This window comes from Elephas maximus, chromosome 11 (genome assembly GCF_024166365.1).
Source record: "Elephas maximus indicus isolate mEleMax1 chromosome 11, mEleMax1 primary haplotype, whole genome shotgun sequence".
NCBI lineage: Eukaryota > Metazoa > Chordata > Mammalia > Proboscidea > Elephantidae > Elephas > Elephas maximus.
Window position 1 is genome coordinate 9,857,701 of NC_064829.1, and position 24,848 is coordinate 9,882,548.

The 24,848-nt window shown below is 43.4% G+C and overlaps 2 protein-coding genes across 2 annotated transcripts in view; one reads left to right on the forward strand and one right to left on the reverse strand.

Annotated features, from left to right (window-relative positions):
• The window catches only part of TUBB6 (tubulin beta 6 class V), a 28,840-nt gene extending 10,945 nt beyond the window's left edge, over positions 1-17,895 (reverse strand). Inside the window, exons 1-3 of the mRNA XM_049901881.1 lie at positions 17,696-17,895; positions 17,077-17,185; positions 15,781-15,891 (exon numbers count right to left, since the gene is read on the reverse strand). Coding sequence (XP_049757838.1) covers positions 15,781-15,891; positions 17,077-17,185; positions 17,696-17,752 — 277 coding nt within the window. The 5' untranslated portion in view covers positions 17,753-17,895. The remainder of the gene's footprint in view (positions 1-15,780; positions 15,892-17,076; positions 17,186-17,695) is intronic.
• Positions 17,825-21,922, forward strand: LOC126085969 (uncharacterized). The gene is made up of 2 exons (XM_049901886.1): positions 17,825-18,239; positions 18,562-21,922. The coding sequence occupies exons 1-2, from the start codon at positions 17,890-17,892 to the stop codon at positions 18,773-18,775; spliced, it is 564 nt and encodes a 187-aa protein (XP_049757843.1). The 5' UTR covers positions 17,825-17,889; the 3' UTR covers positions 18,776-21,922.
• Positions 21,923-24,848: the final 2,926 nt, after the last annotated feature.

Consider the following 24,848-nt stretch of genomic DNA (forward strand, 5'->3'; position numbering starts at 1 on the left):
ATTACCTCACCTGTGCTAGTCCACAAAGACAGACCAATGGAATAGAATTGAGGGCAGAAATAAACCCACACATCTGTGGTCAACTGATTTTTGACAAGGGTGCTAAGTCCATGCAATAGGGAAAGAATAGTCTTCAATAAATGCTGCTGGGAAAATTGGATTTCCACATGCACAAAAATAAAATAGGGATCCATGCCTCACACCATACATAAAAACAAATTCACGTGGACTAAGGACTTAAAGGTGGAAACTAAAGCCATTAAATCCTTAGAAAAGAACGAGCAGAGGCAACCCTATCAGGCCTAGCTTTAAACAATGGATTATTTAACATACTAATAAGAGCAAAAGGCAAAATAAATAAATGAGACCTCACAAAAATGAAAAACTATTGTGCTTTAAGTGAAAGTTTACAAATCAAGTCACTCTCTCATACAAAAACTTATACACACCTTGCTATGTACTCCTAGCTGCTCTCCCCCTAATGAGACAGCACACTCTTCCTCTCCACCTTGTATTCCCCGTGTCCATTCAACCAGCTCCTGTCCCCTTGTGCCTTCTCAACTCGCCTCCAGACAGGAGTTGCCCACATAGTCTCATGTGTCTACTTGAGCCGAGAAGCTCACTCCTCACCAGTATCATTTTCTGCCTTAATAGTTCAGTCCAATCCTTGTCTGAAGAGTTGGTTTTGGGAATGGTTCCAGTCTCGGGCTAACAAAGGGTCCCGGGACCATGACCTCTGGGGTCCCTCTAGCTTCAGTCAGACCATTAAGTCTGGTCTTTTTACGAGAATTTGAGGTCTGCATCCCACCGTTCTCCTGCTCCATCAGGGATTCTCTGTTGTGTTCCCTTGTCATGGCAGTAATCGGTGGTAGCTGGGCACCATCTAGTTCTTCTGGTCTCAAGCTGATGTACTCTCTAGTTTACATGGCCCTTTCTGTCTCTTGGCTTCATCTTTACCTTATGTCTTTGGCATTCTTCATTCTGCTTTGCTCCAGGTGGGTGGAGACCAATTGATGGCCACTTGCTAGTGTTTAAGACCCCAGACGCCACTCACCAAAGTTTGTTGTAGAATGTTTTCTTAATACATTTTGTTATGCCGATTGACCTAGATGTCCTCTGAAACCATGGTCTCCAAACCCCTGTCCCGGCTACTCTTTGAAGCGTTTGGTTGTATTCAGGAAACTTTGCTTTTGGTTTAGTCCAGTTGTGCTAACCTCTCCTGGATTGTGTGTTGTCTTTGCCTTCACCTAAAATGGTTCTTGTTTACTATCTAATTCGTGAATACCCCTCTCCCTCCCTCCCCACCTTCGTAACCATCAAAGAATATTTTCTTCTGTGTTTAAACTTTTTCTTGAGTTCTTATAATAATGGTTTCATACAATATTTGTCCTTTTGCAACTGACTAATTTCACTCAGCATAATGCCTTCCAGATTCCCCTATGTTATGAGATGTTTCACGGATTCATCGTTGTTCTTAATTGTTGTGTAGTATTCCATTATGTGAGTATAAAAAAAAAAATGTGAGTATACCATAGTTTATTTATCCATTCATCTGTTGATGGGCACCTTGGTTGCTTCGATCTTTTTGCTATTGTAAACAGTGCTGCAGTGAACATGGGTGTGCATATATCTGTTCGTGTAAAGTCTTTTATTTCTCTAGGATATACTCCAAGGAGTGGGATTGCTGGATTGTATGGTAGTTCTATTTCTAGCTTTTTAAGGACGGGCCAAATCGATTTCCAAAGTGGTTGTACCATTTTACATTCCCACCAGCAGTGTATAAGTGTTCCAGTCTCTCCACAACCTCTCCAACATTTATTATTTTGTGTTTTTTGGGTTAATGCCAGCCTCGTTGGGGCGAGATGGTATCTCATTGTAGTTTTGATTTGCATTTCTCTAGTGGCTAATGATCATGAGCATTTCCTCATGTATCTGTTAGCCACCTGAATGTCTTCTTTGGTGAAGTGTCTGTTCATAATCTTTGCCCATTTTTAATTAGGTTATTCGTCTTTTTGTAGTTGAGTTTTTGCAGTATCGTGTAGATTTGAGAGATCAGATGCTGATAGGAATTGTCATAGCAAAAACTTTTTCCCAGTCTGTAGGTAATCTTTTTACTCTTTTGGTGAAGTCTTTGGATGAGCATAGGTGTTTGATTTTTAGAAGCTCCCAGTTATCTGGTTTCTCTTCTGCATTGTTAGTAATGTTTTATATATTGTTTATGCCATGTATTAGGGCTCCTGGCATTGTCCCTATTTTTTCTTCCATGATCTTTATTGTTTTAGATTTTATATTGAGGTCTTTGATCCATTTTGAGTTAGTTTTTGTGCATGGTGTGAGGTATGGGTCTTGTTAAAATGAAAAACTTTTGTTCATCAAAAGACTTTACCAAAAAAGTGAAAAGACAAGCTACCGACTGGGAGACTAACTTGGGAAACCACGTACTCGACAAGAACCTAATAACCAATATATACATTACTTCAGCAATTTAACAACCAAAAGACAAATAACCCAATCATAAAACGGGCAAAGGACTTGAATAGACATTTCACCCAAGGGGGCATCCAAATGGCCACCAAACATGAAAAGATGCTCAGCGTTGTTAGCCATGACAGAGGTGCAAATCAAAACCACAATGAGACACCATGTCACTCTCACTAGGATGGCTAAGATAAAAAAATCCAGAAAATAACCAATGTTAGCTAGGGTGTGAAGAAATTGGAACCCTTATTATTGCTGCTTGGAATTCAAAATACTATAGCCATTGTGAAAAACAGTGTGGCAGTCCCTCAAAAAACTAAAAGTAGAACTACCATATGACCCAGCAATTCCACTCCTATATACTTTAGGTATATACCCAAAATAATTCAAAGCAGAGACTCAAATAGAGACTTGTACACCAATATTCATAGCAGCACTATTCACAATAGCCAAAAGGTGGAAACAACCTAAATGTCCTTCAACAGATGAATAGATAAACAAAATGTGGTACATAAATACAATGGAATACTACTCAGTCAGTAGGAGAAATGAAGTCTTGATACATGCCACAGTATGGATGGAACTTGAATACATTACACTGAATGAAATAAGCCAATCACAAAAAGACAAATACTGTATGACCCCACTTTTATAAAAAGACAAGAAAATGCAAATATATAAAGAACAAAGTTTATGAGTGTTTACCAGGTGCAGGCGGGAAAGAGAAAACGGGGGTTAACAGTGATGGAAAAATAGCATTTATTAAGGGAAGGGCTGCACAACTGATTACTGTAATTTCTGTCAATAAGTTGTACCCCTATAAAAAGTTGAACCGAAAAAATTTGTGTGTAGATATATTTACAACAACAACAAAAAGTAGCTTCCAAGGCTGCTTATGTACAACCAAACACCTCATGGGATTTGGTTACCTGGTTTGGAGGTTTAGAGTCATGGTTTCATGGCCTAGTAACATGTTTAATGCTTCTATTCTACCACCTAGTTCAATGATTACTGCCTGTGGTCTTAAAGGCTTGCAAGTAGCCATTCAAGGTACAACAATTGGTCTCTATTCACCTGGAGCAACACGGGAAGTAGGAGAGTCAGGTATAGGAGGAGGAAATGGAATGTGTGGCTAATTGCTTCCACAAACAACTGCCTCCTTTGCTATGAGACTAGAACTAGGTGGTGCCCAGCTACCATTACTGAGTGTTTTGATCCAAGATTCCATAGAAGAATCCTGATCAAAAGGGGGAAAATGCAGAACAAAATCTCAATTTTTCATTTGAGATTTTGTTCTGCATTTTCCCCCTTTTGATCAAGATTCTTCTATGGAATCTTGGATCAAAACACTCAGTAATGGTAGCTGGGCACCACCTAGTTCTAGTAATGGTAGCTGGGCACCACTCTAGACTTTCTGGAGCCATGGAGGGTGGATGAACCCCTGAAACTATTGCTCTGAGATAATCTTTAAACCTTAAGCCAAAAATATCCCCTGCAGTATTGTTAAAACCAAACAATAGTTTGGCTTAACTAGTAAAAGATACTTGCCTTGAGCATTATGCTCTTTTAAGAGCGATCTATGTGGTATCAACTTGACAGCAGCAACTCAAAAGACGAGACAGGAACCTTACGGAGCAGTGAGTTTATGTTAATGAGGAACAACTCAGAAGAGGAGGGTGAGAATGGTTGCACAACTTAAAAAATGTAATCAGTGTCACTAAGTTGTACATGTAGAAACTGCTGAATTAGTGTATGTTTTGCTGTGTCTATTCTCTACAACAACAAAATAAATAAAATTTAGGAAAAAAAATCTCAAAGGCCATCAGAAGAGATCAGGGGGTTTCTCTATATCCTGTGCACTGTCTTGAAAAGTACGTGCAAGCAGTTTGCTTTGATTTTGTAATAAAAACATTAAACACATTTCAGCAGTAAGGAGTCATGCTTCCAACAAGTGGACCTGCCCATCTGAGCAGCTGCCTCCTGGCCCTGTCTTCCATGTTTCCTTTGCCCCATCTGCTCTGTCACAGGCAAGGAGGCCCTTGGCCTGGCTAGTCTGTGGCTCCCCAAAAGGGGCCCTGGGCTGGGCAGACACCCCTGCGTTCATCTGCCAGTGGTACCTGCCACCTCAGCCCTCTCGAGGGCTTGTCCCCTAGTGGTGTTTTCCTTGAGCCCTTGCCATTGTCGAGGATGTGCCTGTTCCTCTTAAGAACAGAGAATTCTCTCTTCCTGCCCAGCTGTGTGGCACAGAGAAACTTGGCTGGCCTCTCTTAGCCTGCTCCAAAAGGGTCATGTCCTTCCTCAGCACCTCCCACCCCAAATTCTTGTCTACCATATCCCATCCAGCCCTGCCGGCCAAAGCCTGGCCAGAGCACGACAGAGACTGAAGCCCAACTCTGGTGGCTGGGAGGAAAGACTGTTAGTACAATCCTTGAAGACAGGCTGGGAATTACTTCATTAAAATAGCAGAAACCAGCAACTGAAGATAAGTAGAGGCCTTTAGGCAAACATAAAACCACAGAAACCAAACTGGCTTAGTCTTAAGTGTACAGAAACTCTGAGCTTGACTCTTCCCCTTCCCCAGTTCATACCATTTATTCTGCTTCCTAAATATTTACAGCGGACTGATTATGCTCTTGACAAAAGAAGGAAGCTGCCGACTTCTGAAAATATTTTGCCACTGTCTCATAGCAACAGATGTTCCCAGTCAAATATTTGGGGGTCATGAGTTGAACATCTTCTGTAATATGTTGTGACATCAATCAGCAACTCCAGATTGTAAAACATGAGGCTGCGGCAGACCCAAGGCTTCCTTAGAGCCCACGCTCTGTTTACGTGCCCGTCTTCTTGCCCTGAATCTGGAAGGAGCATGTTACCTTTCTAGTGCTTCACTTCCCCGTAAAGCTCCTCCTTTCCACAATCTAACAGGCTTGACTGCTATGCAACCATCAATTAATAAAGAAGAAGTTCTTTTAAAAAGCATATTCATGTATTCAAAACTCAAAGGCAGGCAGGTTTTGTTATACATTATTTCAAAGCAGTATTTTGGGGGGGCATTTCAAGCTATATCTGAAGATAGAATGACAACTGGTTTATTTTAATTCACCGACACTAACTGAAACCATGAGCTATAATGCTATGGGGGATGAACCATCCCCAATTCTGATAGTTTTTGCCTCTTTTACTAGAGAATGACTTAAATACAACTGCTTAGCCAAATAATATAGTATGTTTATACATTTTGGATATTCTACATACCCCATAACAAAAAGCATTTTCATTTAAGCAATCCACAATTTTAATTATAAGTGTCAATTTTTTAAAAATTACAATTAAATAAAACTATTTCATCACTGGGAACCACGGTCTCGGGAGACATCTAGCTCAACTGGCATGACAGAGTCTATAAAGAAAATGTTCTACATCGGACTGTGGAGAGTAGCCCTTGGGGTCTTAAAAGCCTGTGAGTGGCCATCTAAGATACATCTACTGGTCCGAGCCCGCCCAGAGCAAAGGAGAATGAAGACAACCAAAGACACAAGGGAAAAGTCAGTCCAAAGGACTAGTGGACTACAACTACCACAACCTCCACGAGACTGAGCCCAAAACAACTAGATGGTGCCTGGTTACTGCCACAATAGAGGGTCCCAGGCAAAGCAGGAGAAAAATGTAGAACAAAAATCAAATTCACACACAAAAAAAGACCAGGCTTGCTGGTCTGACAGAGACTGGAGAAACTCCAAGAATATGGTCCCCAGATACCCTTTTAAAAAAAAGCTATTTCATGTCAGTACAACCTGTTAAAAATGTAGAATACTCTGAATCAGACATAGAATGCATGTTGTGACAAAGAAGCGGGGATGCAAGAAGCAACCTTTCGAGACACTTCAAATGCCACAATGATGTCGTTGCTAGCATTTTGACGGTTTACAGGAACGGTAGTTTACGTAATGAAATGACCACTGTAGGTGCGGTCAGTCTTAATTTCTTAATCTTTTTTGATTCTGTTTATTAACAGCTAAGAAGATAAAACCAGAACTTTTCATACTCTCCCAATTTTTAGTTTGAATTTCATTTGAACTGTGGTTTAATTTATGAAAAAGATCCCCGCTGCAGAAGCTGCTGCTAGAGAGACTTGCTTCCACGCCCTCAGTAGTCTGTGAAGGATCCAGTTCCACAGAAATCAGTTCAGGGTTTGGCTCCCGGGCACCTGGGCTGGGGCGGCTCATTGCCTGCAGCCATGGGCAAGCAAGTGGGGCAGAGAACCGGGCAGGGTGCGGGCACAACCCTTTTCCAAGAAAGCTGTACTGAAGAAGTGACGCCTTGTGACAGAGGTGGGAAAGAGTATAAGAATAACATAATGAGTATCTGTGCACTCACGACCCATCTGAGGAAACAGAAAATCACCAACGTTACATGCACCCCAACGGAACAAATTTGAGTTTGAAATGTAAGCAATGTAAAATTGGAATTTTTTTTCTTATTTTTTTCTAAAAAAGCATTAAGTGTGTGTGTTCCAGCTAACTACCCTTCTCCCTTGAAACAGTGTTCACTGCATTTTAACACTGTCTTCAGGTTTCTGTGGGGGTGGGTTTGTGTATCTTTTGTACAAATTTGTTTTTTTTACACTGACAACTTATACGCTAAATGGCCCAATTAAGAGAATTGGTTTTGTATTTCCTACAAAGCAGTTCTTAAAACACTATCAATTTGATTTAAAAATTTAATTACTGGGGAAAGCACAGCAAAATCAGTACTCTCAAACACTGCCAGTGGCATTGTAAGTTATTACAATATGATTAGGAAGGATATGGCAAAATATATAAAAGGTTTAAATATGTTCACCCCCTTTGACCCAGTATTGTTACGTTTGAGAATCTATTCTGAGATCAGAGTCATAAACAGACACATTTATGTGAGCCAAGATGTTCATTACAATATTCTTTTATGAGAGCAAAAATTAGAAAAACCTACTCCCTGACTATTGGCCGATATAAAGTTAAATAAATAACTGGTTACACATTACATGGCTATTAAAAATTACAGACTTTAGAAATTATATATAAACATGGAATATAGTTTATAATATAACACCCAGTGGGAAAAAAGATACAAAATTATACAGTATGATTACAACTAATGAACATCAGCAAAACAAAAGGAATGATGGATGGAATTGTACCAAAAGGCTAACAAGGATTACAATGAGATGATGAGCACATGGAGTAATTTTCAATTCTTAGTCTTTTAATAATGTCGTTATATTAGCTTTTGTTTCATAAAAAAGCCAAGTAAAAATTATAAGTAAATGACATGTCGCCTACATGCTTCTTTGTTTGGATTTAGCTACCAGAAACTCAGAGCTAAAATTGCTTCTCAGCCACGAGTGAATAAACCCTCCTGGTTGACTTTGTGCTGTAAACTATCACATTTTATGCCCGTCTATTATTATATAATATCCTCCTTAAATGCAGGAAAGGTATGTGCTTTAAATAAAATATCTCAAGAAGGACACCAACCAGACAAGCCACAGTAGTGTTCTCCTGGAGGGGAACCAGGGGGACCGGGAGGGAGTGAGGCCAACTGACCACCGTATAACCTTTAGTGTTTATTGAATTTTGTAAACATCTACATGTATTGTCTCTTTAAAAAGAAGTATAATTTCTTTAAAATGATGAATCATAATTGATGATGAATAATAATTTTGTTTGGTGAAGTTTCCTGAGACTAATTCTGATTCCAGGACTCTTAGATACCCTCTTAGGTTCTCACCAGGAATCCATGAGCCCTCAGGGAAAGAAACTGTGAGAACTCTGCATGTCTGTATATGTTTATGGAGGTGGTGGAACCAGTCCATAAACTCCCTTGGATTCTTGCAGCGGTCTACGACCCCAGGATGCTTGAGGGCCAATGGAATGTAACCCCTTCGGTTCACAGGTTGAAAACTGAAGAAGCCCAGAGAAGGTAACTGATAAAGCAGAGGTTACAGAGCTGAAGTTAGCGGCCACGTTTCCCTTTTCCTGATTCAGTGTTCCATACTAACTCTGTGCTCCAGCAAGAAGGAATCTACTGCTGCGAAGAGTCCATACTAACTCTGTGCTCCAGCAAGAAGGAATCTACTGCTGCGAAGAGTCCATACTAACTCTGTGCTCCAGGAAGAAGGAATCCACTGCTGCGAAGAGTCCATACTAACTCTGTGCTCCAACAAGAAAGAACCCACTGCTGCGAAGAGTCCATACTAACTCTGTGCTCCAACAAGAAAGAATCCACTGCTGCGAAGAGTCCATACTAACTCTGTGCTCCAGGAAGAAGGAATCCACTGCTGCGAAGAGTCCATACTAACTCTGTGCTCCAACAAGAAAGAACCCACTGCTGCAAAGAGTCCATACTAACTCTCTGCTCCAACAAGAAAGAATCCACTGCTGCGAAGAGTCCATACTAACTCTGTGCTCCAGGAAGAAGGAATCCACTGCTGCGAAGAGTCCATACTAACTCTGTGCTCCAACAAGAAAGAACCCACTGCTGCGAAGAGTCTATACTAACTCTGTGCTCCAACAAGAAAGAATCCACTGCTGCAAAGAGTCCATACTAACTCTGTGCTCCAACCAGAAAGAACCCACTGCTGCGAAGAGTCCATACTAACTCTGTGCTCCAACAAGAAAGAATCCACTGCTGCAAAGAGTCCATACTAACTCTGTGCTCCAAAAAGAAAGAATCCACTGCTGCAAAGAGTCCATACTAACTCTGTGCTCCAACAAGAAAGAATCCACTGCTGCAAAGAGTCAATACTAACTCTGTGCTCCAACAAGAAAGAATCCACTGCTCCGAAGAGTCCATACTAACTCTGTGCTCCAACAAGAAAGAATGCACTGCTGCGAAGAGTCCATACTAACTCTGTGCTCCAGGAAGAAGGAATCCACTGCTGCAAAGAGTCCATACTAACTCTGTGCTCCAACAAGAAAGAACACACTGCTGCGAAGAGTCCATACTAACTCTGTGCTCCAACAAGAAAGAACCCACTGCTGCGAAGAGTCAATACTAACTCTGTGCTCCAACAAGAAAGAATCCACTGCTGCGAAGAGTCCATACTAACTCTGTGCTCCAGGAAGAAGGAATCCACTGCTGCGAAGAGTCCATACTAACTCTGTGCTCCAACAAGAAAGAACACACTGCTGCGAAGAGTCCATACTAACTCTGTGCTCCAGGAAGAAGGAATCCACTGCTGCGAAGAGTCCATACTAACTCTGTGCTCCAACAAGAAAGAACACACTGCTGCGAAGAGTCCATACTAACTCTGTGCTCCAACAAGAAAGAACCCGCTGCTGCGAAGAGTCAATACTAACTCTGTGCTCCAACAAGAAAGAACCCACTGCTGCGAAGAGTCCATACTAACTCTGTGCTCCAACAAGAAAGAACCCACTGCTGCGAAGAGTCCATACTAACTCTGTGCTCCAACAAGAAAGAATCCACTGCTGCGAAGAGTCCATACTAACTCTGTGCTCCAACAAGAAAGAATCCACTGCTGCGAAGAGTCCATACTAACTCTGTGCTCCAACAAGAAAGAACACACTGCTGCGAAGAGTCCATACTAACTCTGTGCTCCAACCAGAAAGAACCCACTGCTGCGAAGAGTCTATACTAACTCTGTGCTCCAGGAAGAAGGAATCAACTGCTGCAAAGAGTCCATACTAACTCTGTGCTCCAACAAGAAAGAATCCACTGCTGCGAAGAGTCCATACTAACTCTGTGCTCCAACCAGAAAGAACCCACTGCTGCGAAGAGTCCATACTAACTCTGTGCTCCAACAAGAAAGAACCCACTGCTGCGAAGAGTCCATACTAACTCTGTGCTCCAACAAGAAAGAACCCACTGCTGCGAAGAGTCCATACTAACTCTGTGCTCCAACAAGAAAGAACCCACTGCTGCGAAGAGTCCATACTAACTCTGTGCTCCAACAAGAAAGAACCCACTGCTGCGAAGAGTCCATACTAACTCTGTGCTCCAACAAGAAAGAACCCACTGCTGCGAAGAGTCCATACTAACTCTGTGCTCCAACAAGAAAGAACCCACTGTTGCGAAGAGTCCATACTAACTCTGTGCTCCAACAAGAAAGAACCCACTGCTGCAAAGAGTCCATACTAACTCTCTGCTCCAACAAGAAAGAATCCACTGCTGCGAAGAGTCCATACTAACTCTGTGCTCCAGGAAGAAGGAATCCACTGCTGCGAAGAGTCCATACTAACTCTGTGCTCCAACAAGAAAGAACCCACTGCTGCGAAGAGTCTATACTAACTCTGTGCTCCAACAAGAAAGAATCCACTGCTGCAAAGAGTCCATACTAACTCTGTGCTCCAACCAGAAAGAACCCACTGCTGCGAAGAGTCCATACTAACTCTGTGCTCCAACAAGAAAGAACCCACTGCTGCGAAGAGTCCATACTAACTCTGTGCTCCAACAAGAAAGAATCCACTGCTGCGAAGAGTCCATACTAACTCTGTGCTCCAACAAGAAAGAACACACTGCTGCGAAGAGTCCATACTAACTCTGTGCTCCAACCAGAAAGAACCCACTGTTGCGAAGAGTCCATACTAACTCTGTGCTCCAACCAGAAAGAACCCACTGCTGCGAAGAGTCTATACTAACTCTGTGCTCCAGGAAGAAGGAATCAACTGCTGCAAAGAGTCCATACTAACTCTGTGCTCCAACAAGAAAGAATGCACTGCTGCGAAGAGTCCATACTAACTCTGTGCTCCAACCAGAAAGAACCCACTGCTGCGAAGAGTCCATACTAACTCTGTGCTCCAACAAGAAAGAACCCACTGCTGCGAAGAGTCCATACTAACTCTGTGCTCCAACAAGAAAGAACCCACTGCTGCGAAGAGTCCATACTAACTCTGTGCTCCAACAAGAAAGAACCCACTGCTGCGAAGAGTCCATACTAACTCTGTGCTCCAACAAGAAAGAACCCACTGCTGCGAAGAGTCCATACTAACTCTGTGCTCCAACAAGAAAGAACCCACTGTTGCGAAGAGTCCATACTAACTCTGTGCTCCAACAAGAAAGAATCCACTGCTGCGAAGAGTCCATACTAACTCTGTGCTCCAACAAGAAAGAACCCGCTGTTGCGAAGAGTCCATACTAACTCTGTGCTCCAACCAGAAAGAACCCACTGCTGCGAAGAGTCTATACTAACTCTGTGCTCCAGGAAGAAGGAATCAACTGCTGCAAAGAGTCCATACTAACTCTGTGCTCCAACAAGAAAGAACCCACTGCTGCGAAGAGTCCATACTAACTCTGTGCTCCAACAAGAAAGAACCCACTGCTGCGAAGAGTCTATACTAACTCTGTGCTCCAGGAAGAAGGAATCAACTGCTGTGAAGAGTCCACACCTACTTGCTAAGTGAAAGTCACTCAGATAGCACTGGGCTGTATAAAGAAAGTGGGGAGGCATCGTCCTTTTTGCCCTGAGAAACAGAAAATTAATGTTATCCAAGTCAGTGTTTTATTACAGTGATGAGAGTTCAGGTCCTTTGAAATGACAAAGATTAATACCAGGAAGGGCAAGTTCCCAGACTCACTAGGAGGGCGTGTAAACAGGTTCAGCTCTGTGGAGGCAAAATTGCAATTTCCATGTTGCATGTGCAAGCGTTTCTGCAGACAGACTTCCTGAACTGAAACTGACGCATCAAAAAAAAAAAAATTTTTTTTTTTTTTTTGCATCAAAATTTTCAATTTGCTGAATTTACTAAGTTGTCCTCCAAACAATGTTGTTGTTGTTAGGTGCTGTCCAGTAGATTCCGACTAATAGCGACCCTAGGTACAACAGCAAGAAACAGTGCCTGGTCCTGCACCATCCTCACAATCGTTGTTATGCTTGAGTCCATTGTTGCAGCCACTATGTTAATCCATCTCATTGAGGGTCCTCCTCTTTTTCACTGACCCCCGACTTTATCAAGCATGGTGTCCTTCTCCAGGAACCGGTCCCTCCTGATAACATGCCTAAAGTATAAGACTGTTTATTTCCTCAAACACCTTCACCAACACGACCTGTTAGCAGTTTTAAAAATAGTGGCCAATCTCAAAAATTGAGTGTTAGATGTAGTTACGACAAAAAAAAAAAAAAAAAGCTGCTCAGACTGCTTATGTACAACCAAACATCTCATGGGATTTGGTTCCTTGGTTTACAGTCATGACTTTCATGGGAGATCCCAGTTAGTTGGCCTAATAACACGTTTAGTGCTTCTGTTCTACTTCCTGGTTCTTTCCATAGAGCCTGAGGTCTTAAAGGCTTGCAAGCAGCCATCTGAGGCACAATAATTGGTCTCTATTCACTTTTATTCACTTGGAGCAAAACAGGAAGTAGGAGAGTCAGGAATAGGAGGAGGAAACGGAATGTGTGGGTAATTGCCTCCATGAACAACTGCTTCCTTTGCCATGAGACCAGAAGAACTGGATGGTGCCTGGCTATCATTACTGAACATTTTGATCAGAGCTTTCATAGAAGAATCCTGATCAAAAGGGGAAAAATGCAGAACATAATTTCAGTTTTTTATGGAATCTACATTGTCTGGTCCATGGAGGGTGGATGAACCCCTGAAACTACTACCCTGAGATAATCCTTAAACCAAAAATATCCCCTGAAGTCTTCTTAAAACCAAACAATAGTTTAGTTATATAGCAAAGGATGTCTGCCTTGAATAGTATGCTCGTTTAAGATCTATCTATATGGACTCAAATTGACAATGGTAACTTGAAAGATTGGACAGGAAACTTGGGGGCAGTGAGTTTATGTTAATGGGGGAGGAACAACTCAGAAAAGGAGGGTGAGAATGGCTGCACAACTTGAAGAGTATAATCAATGTCACTGAATTGTACACGGGGAAACTTGAATTGGTTATGTTTTTGCTGTGTATGTTCTCAACATCAACAAAAATAAATTACTAAAAGAAAAAAATCTTCCTTTACTCATTCAAGTGTTATTAAGGAAACACCCATAATATAAGAAAATCCCCGTATATAGGACATATGTATTCCCAAAGCTGGTAATTTGGTTAACGAATGCCTCAAAAACTTAAGAGCTGATATGTAGAGTAAGGATTTTTTTTTTTTTTTTTTTTAGCATATTGTTTTTTTCACTGTGGTACAATAAACTGATGACATATTAAAAAAACAAAAAATACTGGCCAATCTGAGAGGATTGTTTCAATGACTCTGGTCCCCTCCCCCACATTACTAGTGAATATTGTCTATATGGTATTTGTAGCTACTATTGCTAACTTGAATATATTTTTTCCATTATATTTTATAATTGATTATTGCTTTTAAGGTGACCAATCTGCTCCAGTGTGCCTGGAATTTTGCCAATTTTAGCACTAAATGTCCAATGTCCTGGGAAACTCCTCAGTCCCCGGCAAATCAGGATGATGGGTCAGCCTAACTTTAACACAGCCAAATCTGTTTTGCTCTGGTGATGCAATAAGGAGCCTGGTGTCACAGTGGTTAAGCGTTCAGCTGCTAACTGAAAGGCTGGTGGTTCAAATCCACCAGCTGCTCCACGTCTGTATTTCTGAAGTGCACTTGATCTATAACTTTTGCTTGTACGGTCTAGCAGAAGCTATGCTGGCCTCACAGGAAATGTTGGGAAGATTTCCATCATTTCCCATCTGGAATGGTTTTTAAATAACTTATGGCTTCTCTCTTGTTCTCATGTGAAACCCTCTCTACGTGGTGACTTTTGATGAAGGGATTAGAATGTAGATCTTTGATAATATACTCAATTTCTATACCATAGTGCCTTCAGATGATGCTAATCGAAAGGTCAGCAGTTCAAATCCACTGGTTCCAATCCTTGGAAACCCTATGGGGCAGTTCTACTCTGTCTTACAGGGCCACTATGAGTCAGTATCAACTTGACAGCAACAGGTTTTAACATTAAAATAAAATTGTCATATGGGAAACTTTTAAATCTGTCACCCTTCCCCTGGGACTCTTAAGATAGAAATGGCTATGAAAGGCCACAGGTTTACATGTCAGTTTTTCATCTTCTCTCCTTATTCCCCTAATTTGGTAGAATATCTCTATTAAGGCCTTGAGCACTGCTGTGCAAGAGAACTTTCCGCAGTGGTGGAACTGTTCTATATCTGCACTGTCCAATATGGCAGTCACTAGCCGCATCAAGCTATTGAGCATTTAAGTGTGGCTACTGTAAACTGAGGAATGGAATTGTTAATTATAGTTAATTTAAATAGCCACACCTGGCTAAAAAAACCCAAACCCTACTCTGTCATACGGGGTTGCTGTGAGTTGGAATTGACTCAATGGCATACGACAACAACAGTAAAGAAAGGTCTAGTAAAGAATGTAAATGTCTGTGTTTGTGGACAGTAAAAAATGTTGGTAATGTAGCTTTTCTGGTGTACAAAAAGGGTCATCAGTGAGTCTAGTCTTAGTCTCTATGGAATATCAAAGGCAACAAAACTCCAGGAGCAAGTGAGTATCAGAAGTGTCGCCTGCCCCCTTGTGGGGATTGTCATGGTAAGGAGGAGGGGATGATACTTGGAGGACTTATAAAATCTTTGTGAAAATTGGTCTTGCTAAGACACCTTTGCAACAGACCATTGCCTGATTTCTCTACAAGATAATTGACTTGTGTGCCAATAAAGTCTCCCAAGATTCTGCTTCCTCTTTTACACTTTGAAGTAACCTCTGACCCTAGAAACCACGGCTGCAGGGTGATGGAGCCTGGGAACAGTGACAACACCACTTTGTTTAATTTTCTATAATTTTCTGTAGGAGTCTGTAGATGCGCATGTGCTATCATCATTTTTTAGGTGGAAGAAGGGAGGAAAACAGATTTGCCCAATTCTGATAAAACAAAACTCACATGGTGCCATAGCCTTTAGAAAGAAAGTAGTACAACTGTCTAGAGATGGTGGAAAAGAAATATTGGTGTCAACACACTCACTGAAAAGATGACAAAACAGAGGAGCCAAAAACAAATGGTGAAAATGACTTTTTTTATGAGGGAAAGGTAGACATTAATGTCTAAAATTGTTGTTTTTTCAATCCAGAACTATCTGTATAAGCAAATCACTTGGAGATGTAAAGGTTACTTCCCTGAAGAAAAAGTCAAGACTTAAAAGAGGGGCCCAGTGAGGAGCCCAGCTGGGGTGGGAGTGTGGGGCTGAGGACTACTGACTTCCATTCTAAACTTTTCTAAGCCATTCGGTATCTCTAATCTTGCACATAAATTAGTTTGATTTTTTAAAAAAGAGGAAGAAGAGCACAGTACAAGGCAGAACCTACCGAAGATGAAGTTGTCTGGTCGGAAGAGCTGACCGAAAGGGCCGGACCTCACACTGTCCATAGTTCCCGGCTCCAAGTCCACAAGGATGGCCCTGGGCACGTACTTCTGAGCTGGAGGAGAATAAAAATCACCCCACAAGGGTTAGGTTTACATTTCTAGAATCCTCCGCATGGCAACTTCCCCATATCAAGTCCCACCAGCCCGGAAGGTGTAAACTAGGGTCCTTCAGGGAGGCACTGTGACTCCTCAGAATCACAGCCTTTTAACACCATGACAGACCCTGGAGAACACCAGCCTGCTCCTGAATTTTTCAGATGAGGAAACCAGCCCAGGTACAGATGGGGTTTTGGGAAGAAAAATGAGAGAGCAGGTCTCCTCACTTTCTGCCTAGTCTAGCTTCCAGTTAACTGGGACACCTCCTTACTGTTGGAGAGCTTTACTTTTTCACTTCCATGGAAATAAACCCTGTGTGTTGCAGTTTGCAGTGACATTCTTTTGGCACCTCCCTCATGCACACACCTACCTGCACCAAAGGTACAGCCTGACTGAGCACCTGTACAGGCATCATTCCACTGTCTCTGTCTCCCGCAGAGACAGTCATTTAGGAGTAAGTAAGCCACTTATTTCATTTGTAAGCTACTTTCAGGCCAAGTGGGCAAGAAATTGTTCCCAGCCATCCAGTGAGGATGGAATTAAATTCGATCCCACCCTGCTGTGGAGTGAGAAGGGTGTGGCCAAGCCGGACAGGAGGGTTAAGGGGCTCTTTGTAGAGAATCTAAACATGTCATCTTCTATCCCCTGGTGCTCCACCAGCCTTTTTGTCTGCAAAGGCCCAGAGAAGTCATCTAAGAGAGTGCTTTACAAACTTCTAACCAAGAACCCCCAGGAAGAGGTACATTGTAAAGTGAAACAAAAATACGTGTTGAAATCTGCAGTTCTCGCTAAGGATCCTCAAGAAGCATTCTGATTTATTCTGAAGCTTTGTTTCATTCCATTTCTTTAAAAAAAAAAATGCTGGACAAGACCCACTAAACTGATTTCTCAACCCGAAGGAGTTATGAGTCGGAGTTATGACTCGATGGCACTGGGTTCTGGTTAAGGAGTTGTCAGATTCCAGAGCTCAGACCAGCGGGATAGGCCGAATCCCTCTGTTTGAAACAAACTGACGAAGGATTTCCCGCCCCGAGGGGAGCGAGGGAGGAGCCGCGGCCCGCCTAGGAGCCGGGTGAACTTTCCTCTGCGCGCACTTCCCCCGCGCGGGGCAGGGGCCGGGCGGGTCCCGCCGCGCTACTCACAGGATGACTCATTGTAGTAGACGCTGATTCTCTCCAGCTGCAGCGCCGAGTCACCCACATAGCCTCCGGCCGGGTCGATGCCGTGTTCATCGCTGATCACTTCCCAAAACTAGAGCAGGACGGAGGGCGCAGGGACAAGCTGTCAGATCTCGGGGCCCCCAGCGGTAACCCTCTCGAGCTGGCGGCGCGCGGGGAAAGGGTCCGGGGGCCTGGGATGGAGTACTCTGGGTTCCCAGGGTGCCGGGAGCCCCAGGGCTGGGGAACTGCGGGGAGGGGACTGGAGGCTGGACCGGGAGATTGGGGGCGCCGGGCCGGGTCGTGGGGGGACGCAGCAGCCGAACTCGCGGCGCGGCTGAGCGGGCGGCGCTGCTCCAGGCTTTGGGAGGAGTGAGAGTCAAGGGGTCCCGGGCTGGCTGCCCCCTCCCCCGCCGCGCCCCCGCTCGCGTTCTCGGGGCGGCCGCGCCGCCGAGCAGGGTTCCAAGTGCGGGCGCACACACCGGCGTCTGAACCCCGGGCGGGCTGTGCCGTCCCCCGCCGAGGCGCGTCCAGCCGGGAGACTCCGGGTCCAGCCCCGCTCCCCAGAGCGCAGTGAAGGGAAGCGGCCCGTCCCGGGGCCCACCTTAGTGCCGATCTGATTTCCGCACTGCCCCGCCTGGATGTGCACGATCTCCCTCATCGCGGACAGCGCGCTGGCTGCGGGCTCCAGAGGCGGCCGGGCTCTCGGGACGACGGCGGCGTCTGCGGTCCAGCTCTCCCGACACTGACCGCCCGGCGCGCCGCCGGCCACCCTCCCACCCCGGCCGCGCCGGACCAATGGCCGCCCCCTCGCCCCGGGCCCCGCCCCGCCGCCGCCGGATACGCCCTTCCCTGCGCGCCCCGGCCGGGCCCGGCCAGCCCCCTCCCCGGGCTCACCCTCCCTCCCCGGGCGCTCAGATCCTGAGCCCCACTAGGAGGGTGCTTGGGCGGTGGGACCCGAAAGCGGGAGTCTCCGGAGCAGCGGAGGGAGTCCTGTCGGGGAAGCCGAGCAGGGAAAGCAGCCGGTCCCTGGAGCATCCCCCTGAGCAGGGCAGCGGCGGGAGTCAGGGTGGGAAGCCTGCCCGTGCCGGAAGAGAGGAAGGGAAGACGGCTCCCGGCGCCCACCCGCACTGCCGCCCCACCCCCCAGTGAGACTGGTGACGCGGAGGGGTCGGGAACCGGGGGCCGTCTGGGTGAACTCCGCCCCGAGGCGCGGGAGCGCAGCGCCACGCCGGGCCGGGGCTTCCTGCGGACCCGGGCCCCGCGCCCCGCCGGGCCCCGCGTCCTCTACCCGGCTGCTGCGCTCCCGTCCCTGCCCCGCCTTCGGATTCAAATCCAGGGGGCAGACGGGCTTTGAGACATGAAAGTGGACTTTGTCAGGTTGTCTGTCTCTGACCCCTGCCCCGACTTAATCCTGGGCGTCTGTTCCGGTTCCCTCACCCTCCTGCCTCTCTTTTCGGGGAATACAAGCGCCGGTCCATTCGACGACTGCGGGGATTTAGTGAACGAACACTGGGTCTGCTGCCCTCGCCTGTCTTCCTGCCCTACAGTTTCCCAGTTGGGAGGGGGTATGGATGTGCGGGTAAGTGCAGGGCTTGAGGTGAGAAGGAGCCGGGGCCTGGAAGGAAAGCACGTCTACCTTCCTGCTGGTCCCAGCGTCCAGCGTCCGCTTTCTGCAGACTGAGGCAAGCGTTCCCGGACGTGAGGACGGTTACGGAAAGCGTCCCTCCGTGTTTCTCCAACAAAATGGTTCCCGATCTCTCTCCACAGCCCTGACCTCCCATTTCCAGCTGGACATCATACCCTGTTAAACTGTTCCCGATCAGCTTCTCCAACCAGTCCCGACTTGGGGGGCGCTGGGCCCCAGGGCTCTCCAGGTTCTGCCCCACCCTCCTGCTCAGTTGCCCTTTCTCCATTCTGGGGGCTGTTTGCCCCTCACAGCCAGGGCTCTGCCTCTGCCTGCCCTCCCACACCATGCCGGTCCGAGATGCTCTCTAAATCGACTAAGTCAAGGTTACTTCTTGGCATGCATTAGGTCCTCTTCTGGGCCAATCTAGTGTACAGGAAAGGAATGACCACAGGATGGTGAGCCAGGCTGACTCAATTTTTAATTCTGGCTCTTTCCAGTTAGCCCTGTTAACTCAAATGCCCTGGCCTTCGGTTTACTCGTCTATACAGTCAAAGGGCTGTCCTAGGTGACAACCAAGAGCCTTTCAAGCTCTTCTGCGGCTCTGTGGCACCTTCGATGCCGCATGTGCATCCAGCAAAGACTACTGCATGCGTCCCCCCGTGAACACTCGTGGTAGGGAGGACCCAGATCCGGCGCTGCGGACCAGCGACAGAGCATCGGCAGCGGCCCCTCCAGGCCAAGCGGGAATGTCGGCTACTGAGGGGGCGATTGCGCGGGAGATTGAGGGAGCGACTATGCTCTGTGATTTGCACCAGCGGTTTCTTTTCAGATATATGAAAACTTTGGGGGAAATCCTAAATTAGATGTGTGTGTGTGGTTGGATGGGAATGGAAGACTTTAAAAACATTTCCTCTGGAGTTTTAAAAATGTTTATATATATATATATTTTTTTAAATCACTGGAGTCCTGCCTCCACTCTATGGCAATGCTACTCCTGGTTGTTCTTGTAGGTCCTCACATCTGTCCACTACACACAGCTGCCCTCCCAGTGTCTCAGGTAAGGAGGCCACAGCCTGGCCCCACGTCCTACCTGTCACCCATTATGGAGCCTGAAATTACCTGGCTGCCCTTTTCTGAGTGTTCAGCCCCTTCTTTAGGTTGTTTGTTGCGTTTACGTGCTTTAATTATTGACTCCAAGTAAACCCTGTCGGAATCGGTCTGGGTGGTGCTGGAGTCTCCTGCGTGGGGGAGCTGGGCAAAGGGAGTGTCTCTGGCAGTTCCTTGGGAAAGCTTTTCCTTCAACTTTGGCCCCCCTCCCTAAGATAGTAAGCCCTTAAGCAGTTTAAAGAGAAGTGTCTACTTTCCAAGCTTCAATGCCTTACTGACAGCACCTTTTCAAGTGCTGGTCCTCTGGTTGGCATTTGAGTCTGAGATATTCCAATCTTGGTATATAGAGTAGGTCTGAGTGTGGCTTCAGGAACTCAGTTATAATCCTGCATTCAGTAGGGTCAGAGCTGATTGACACAGGTCCCTGGTATACTCTCTGTAGACCAGCACCTCAGCCCAAAATCCACACTACATTGTGTGGACAATCACATGATACTGGGAATCATGGCCTAGCCAAATTGGAACACATTTTTGGGGGACATGATTCAATCCATGACAGATAGCAACAAGGTGGACCTCCCTGGGTGTCTGTTCAGAGCATGATAGCCCCTCCCCCAATCAGTAACTGTTGGCTGCTGGACTGATATGAACACCTACAGAAGTGGAGCCAGGAGGTGGGTCACCTAAGTGAAGATTGCTCCCCCAACCACCATAGATCTCTCAGAGGTCCTTCTGGGGAATGCCAACCTCTCTTCCTCCTGAAACAGGGGAAAGTCTGCCTGTGCTTTCCCTGAATGCCAGCTCAGATATGTGCAGCCCCCACCGAAAAGGGAAGGAAACCTAAGGCAAAACTGAAGGGCAATACCTAATGAAAAAAAAAGGAAGACTATAATACAGCAATGTTAAAATAATTGAAGACTTAAGGGAATAAAAAAATAAAAGAAATAAGGAAAGCAATGTAAGAAAAAAATGAGGACCTTAAAAAAAAGATAAATCAAACAGAAATATTGCAATTGAAAGGATCAATAACTGAAAGGAGAAGTACATGGAAGGATTTACCAACATATTTAATCAGAAGAAAGAATCAGTGAGTTAGAGAATAAGATACTCAAAATTACAGAGGCTGAAGAGCAACAAGAACAGAGGATCAAAAAGGCTGAGCACAGTTTAATAGAATTATGGGACAGCATAAAGAGACCTAATATATGCATCATGGGAAATCCAAAAGGAGACGAGAAAGAAAGGGACAAAAGAATATTTGAAAAAATAATGACAAAGAAATTTCCCAGTTTTTTTTTTTTTTAAATGAAGAACATGAATTTACAAATTCAAGAACCTCAAAGAACCCCAGGCAGGATAAACCCAAAGAGATCTACACTGAGACACATCACAGTTTGGCTACCAAAAAGTAAGGATAAAGAAAGTATCCTGAAAACAGTGAGAAAGAAGCAAACAGTCACATACAAAGGATCCCCAATAATATTAAGTGCGGATTTCTCCTCAGAAACATTGGAGGCTAGAGGCTATGAAATGATATATTTAAAGTGCTGAAAGGAAAAAAAAAAAAAAAAAACCAACTGTCAACCAAGAATACTATACCCAGCGGAACTGTCCTTCAAAAATGAGAGTGAATTTAAAATATTCTCAGACAGAAGCTGAGAAAGTTCATATCTACCAGACCAGCCCTATAAAAAATACTAATGGGAGTTCTGCAGATAGAAGGAAAATGACACTAGAAAGTAGTTCAAAGCTATACATAAGAAAAAAGATCCCTAATAAAGGGAATTGCACAGATAAGAGTAAAGGGCTAGTAATAAGGTACTCATGCTTGAGAATTCTATTTTTTTTTGTCCTTCATGCTTTTTAATAACAAAGGTATAAAAAACAAGGATAAAATTATGTTGCGTATGAAATATAGAGACATAATTAGTGATAACAAAAATAAAATGGGGGGATGGTAGAGGTATAGAATTTCTTGTATGTTACTGAAGTTAACTTGGTACCAACTTACCCTAGGATGTTTGAATACAAGCTGTTAAATGGAATATTCATGCTAACCAGTAGGAAAATATCTAAAAAACATATACAAAAGGAAAGGAGAAAGGAACCAAGGTGACTTACTACAATAAACCAACAAAACACAAATGCAAGCAGTAGTAAAGGACAAAGAAAAAGAAGCATTAAGACACAAAAAATAAATACCAAAATGGCAGAAGTAAGTCACTTCTTATTGGTAATTACAGTGAATGTAAATGGACTAAATACACCAATCAAAAGGCAGAGAGTGGCAGAATGGATAAAAAAACAAACACGATCCAACTATATGCTGTTTACAAGAGACACAGCTTAGACCCAAAGATACAAACAGATTGAAAGTGAAAGGATGGGAAAAAATTCCATCCAAATACTAATCAAAAGAGAGCTAGGGTGGCAATCTTAATATCACACAAAGTGGACTTTAAGACAAATTCTGTTAGAAGAGATAAATATGGACATTAGAAGATTAAATAATCACAAATATATATGCACCCAACACCAGAGTACCTAAATATATAAAGCAAACACTGATAGAATTGAAGAGAGAAACAGATAACACTACAATAATAGTTGGATACTTCAATACTCCACTTTCAATATTGGATAGAACATCTAGAAAGAAGATCAACAAGGTAACAGAGGTCTTGAATGACACTATAAATCAACTAGACTTAACAGACATATGTAGAATGCTGCACTCAACAACAGCACAACATACGTTCTACTCCAGCGCACAAGAATCATTCTCCAGAATAGACCATACCTTAGGTCACAAAGCAAGTCTTGTTAAATTTAAAAGAGATTGAAATCATACAAAATATAATCTCTGACCACAACAAAGTGAAGCCAGAAATCAATAACAGAAAAAAAAATACACAAGCATGTGGAAATTAAACAACACAATATTAAACTACCAGTGGATTAAGGAAGAAGTCAAAAGAGAAATCCCAAATTTCTTAGAGTCAAATGAACTTGAAGGCACAACATACCAAAACTTATGGGATGCAGTGAAGGAAGCACTTAGAGAGAAACTTAGCAATAAATGCTTTCATGAAAAAAGAAGGTCCCAAATCAACAGCCTAACACAATAACTTGAGGAACTAGAAAGAGAAGAGCAAATTAAGCCTGTAAGAACCAGAAAAAGGAAATAACACAGATCAGAGCAGAAATAAATAAAATAGAAAAGATCAACAAACCTGAAGCTGGTTCTTTGAAAAGAACAATAAAATTGACAAACCTTAATCTAGAATGACAAAGAGAAAAGATGCAAATAGCTAAAATAAGAAATAAAAAAGAAGATACTACAAGTGACCCAACAGAAATAAAGAGACTTATGACAGAATATTATGAACAATTGTATGGCAACAAACTGGAAAGCTAGACAAAATAAACAAATTCTTAGAAGTACACAAACTACCCAAACTGACTCAAGAGGAAATGGAAAGTCTCAACAGACCCATAACAAGTGAAGAGATTGAATCAGCGATCAAAACCCTCCCAACAACAACAACAGCAAAAGTGCTGGACCAGGTGGCTTGATTGAGGAATTCTACCAAACAATTAGAGAAGAATCGACACCAATACTTTTTAAACTCTTCCAAAAGAGAAGGAGGGAATACTCCCTAAACCATTCTATGAAGCAAACATAACGCTGGTACCAAAACAAGAGCAAGAAAGAAAACTATAGGTCAATATCCTTATGACTATAGATATCATCAACAAAATACTAGCAAACAGAATCCAGCAGCATATTAAGAGTTAACCATGACCAAGGGGGATTTATTCCAGGAATGCAGCAATGGTTAAACATTAGAAAATCAATCCGTGTAATACACATCAATAGAACAAAGGAAAAGGACCACATGATCATCTCTAGGAATGCAGAAAAAGCATTTGATAAAATCCAAAACTCTGTCTTGATGAAAAATCTCAAAATTGGAATAGAAGGAAGGTTTCTTGATGTGATTCAGGGCACATATGAAAAGCCAACGGCCAACACTCTGCTTAATGAAAAAAGACAGAGCTTTCCCCTTGAAATCAGGAACAAAATAAAGGTACCCACTCTCACAACTTCTATTCAATATTGTATTAGAAGTCCTTGCCAGAGCAATAAGACAAGAAAAAGAAATAAAAGTTCTCCAGATTGAAAAAGAAGTAAAATTATCCCTATTCATGGATGATATTATCCTATATATAGAAAATCCCAAAGTGTCCCCAAAAAACCTCTAGAGCTAATAGAGGAATTTAGCAAAGTTGCAGGGTACAAAGTCAACAAACAAAAATCAGTTGGGTTTCTATACACCAGCAATGAGAAATCTGAAATGGAAATTAGTAAAATGATTCCATTTTCAATAGCATCTAAGAGAATAAAATACCCAGGAACAAATTTAACCAGGGACACGAAGGAAAGAGATTAAAGACAACTTAAGTAAGTGGAAAGATGTTCCATGTGTATGTATTGGAAGACGTAATATTGTTAAGATATCAATACTACCCAGTGCAATCTATAGATTCAATGCAATCGCCATCAAAATTCCAACAGCCTTCTTTACAGAAATGGAAAAACTAATCTTTGACTTTACATGGAATGGAAAGAGGCCCTGAATAGATAAAGCAATGTTGAAAGAGAACAAAGTAGGGAGGCGACTCATATTTCCTAATCTTAAAACATACTATATAGTCACAGTAATAAAAAAAAAACAGCCTGGTAATGGTATAACAACTGACAAATAGACCAATGGAATAGAATTGAGAGTCCAGAAATAAACCCATACACCTGTGATCAACAGATTTTTCATAAGGGTGCTGTGAGTCAGTTCGATGGGGGAAAGGAGAATCTCTTCAGTAACTGGTGCTGGGAAAATTGGATTTCTATATGCAGAAAAATGAAACAGGATCCATGCTTCACACCATACACAAAAACAAATTCAAAATGGATTAATGACGTAAATGTGCAAACTAAAGCCATAAAATTCTTAGAAGA

Bases quoted from the DNA above. Each gene is read 5' to 3' on its own strand.
- LOC126085969 (XM_049901886.1), top strand. From the start codon at position 17,890: ATGGCCGCCCCCTCGCCCCGGGCCCCGCCCCGCCGCCGCCGGATACGC. The intron at 18,240-18,561 runs GTGAGACTGGTG...GGGGAATACAAG, and splicing joins CACTGCCGCCCCACCCCCCA to CGCCGGTCCATTCGACGACT.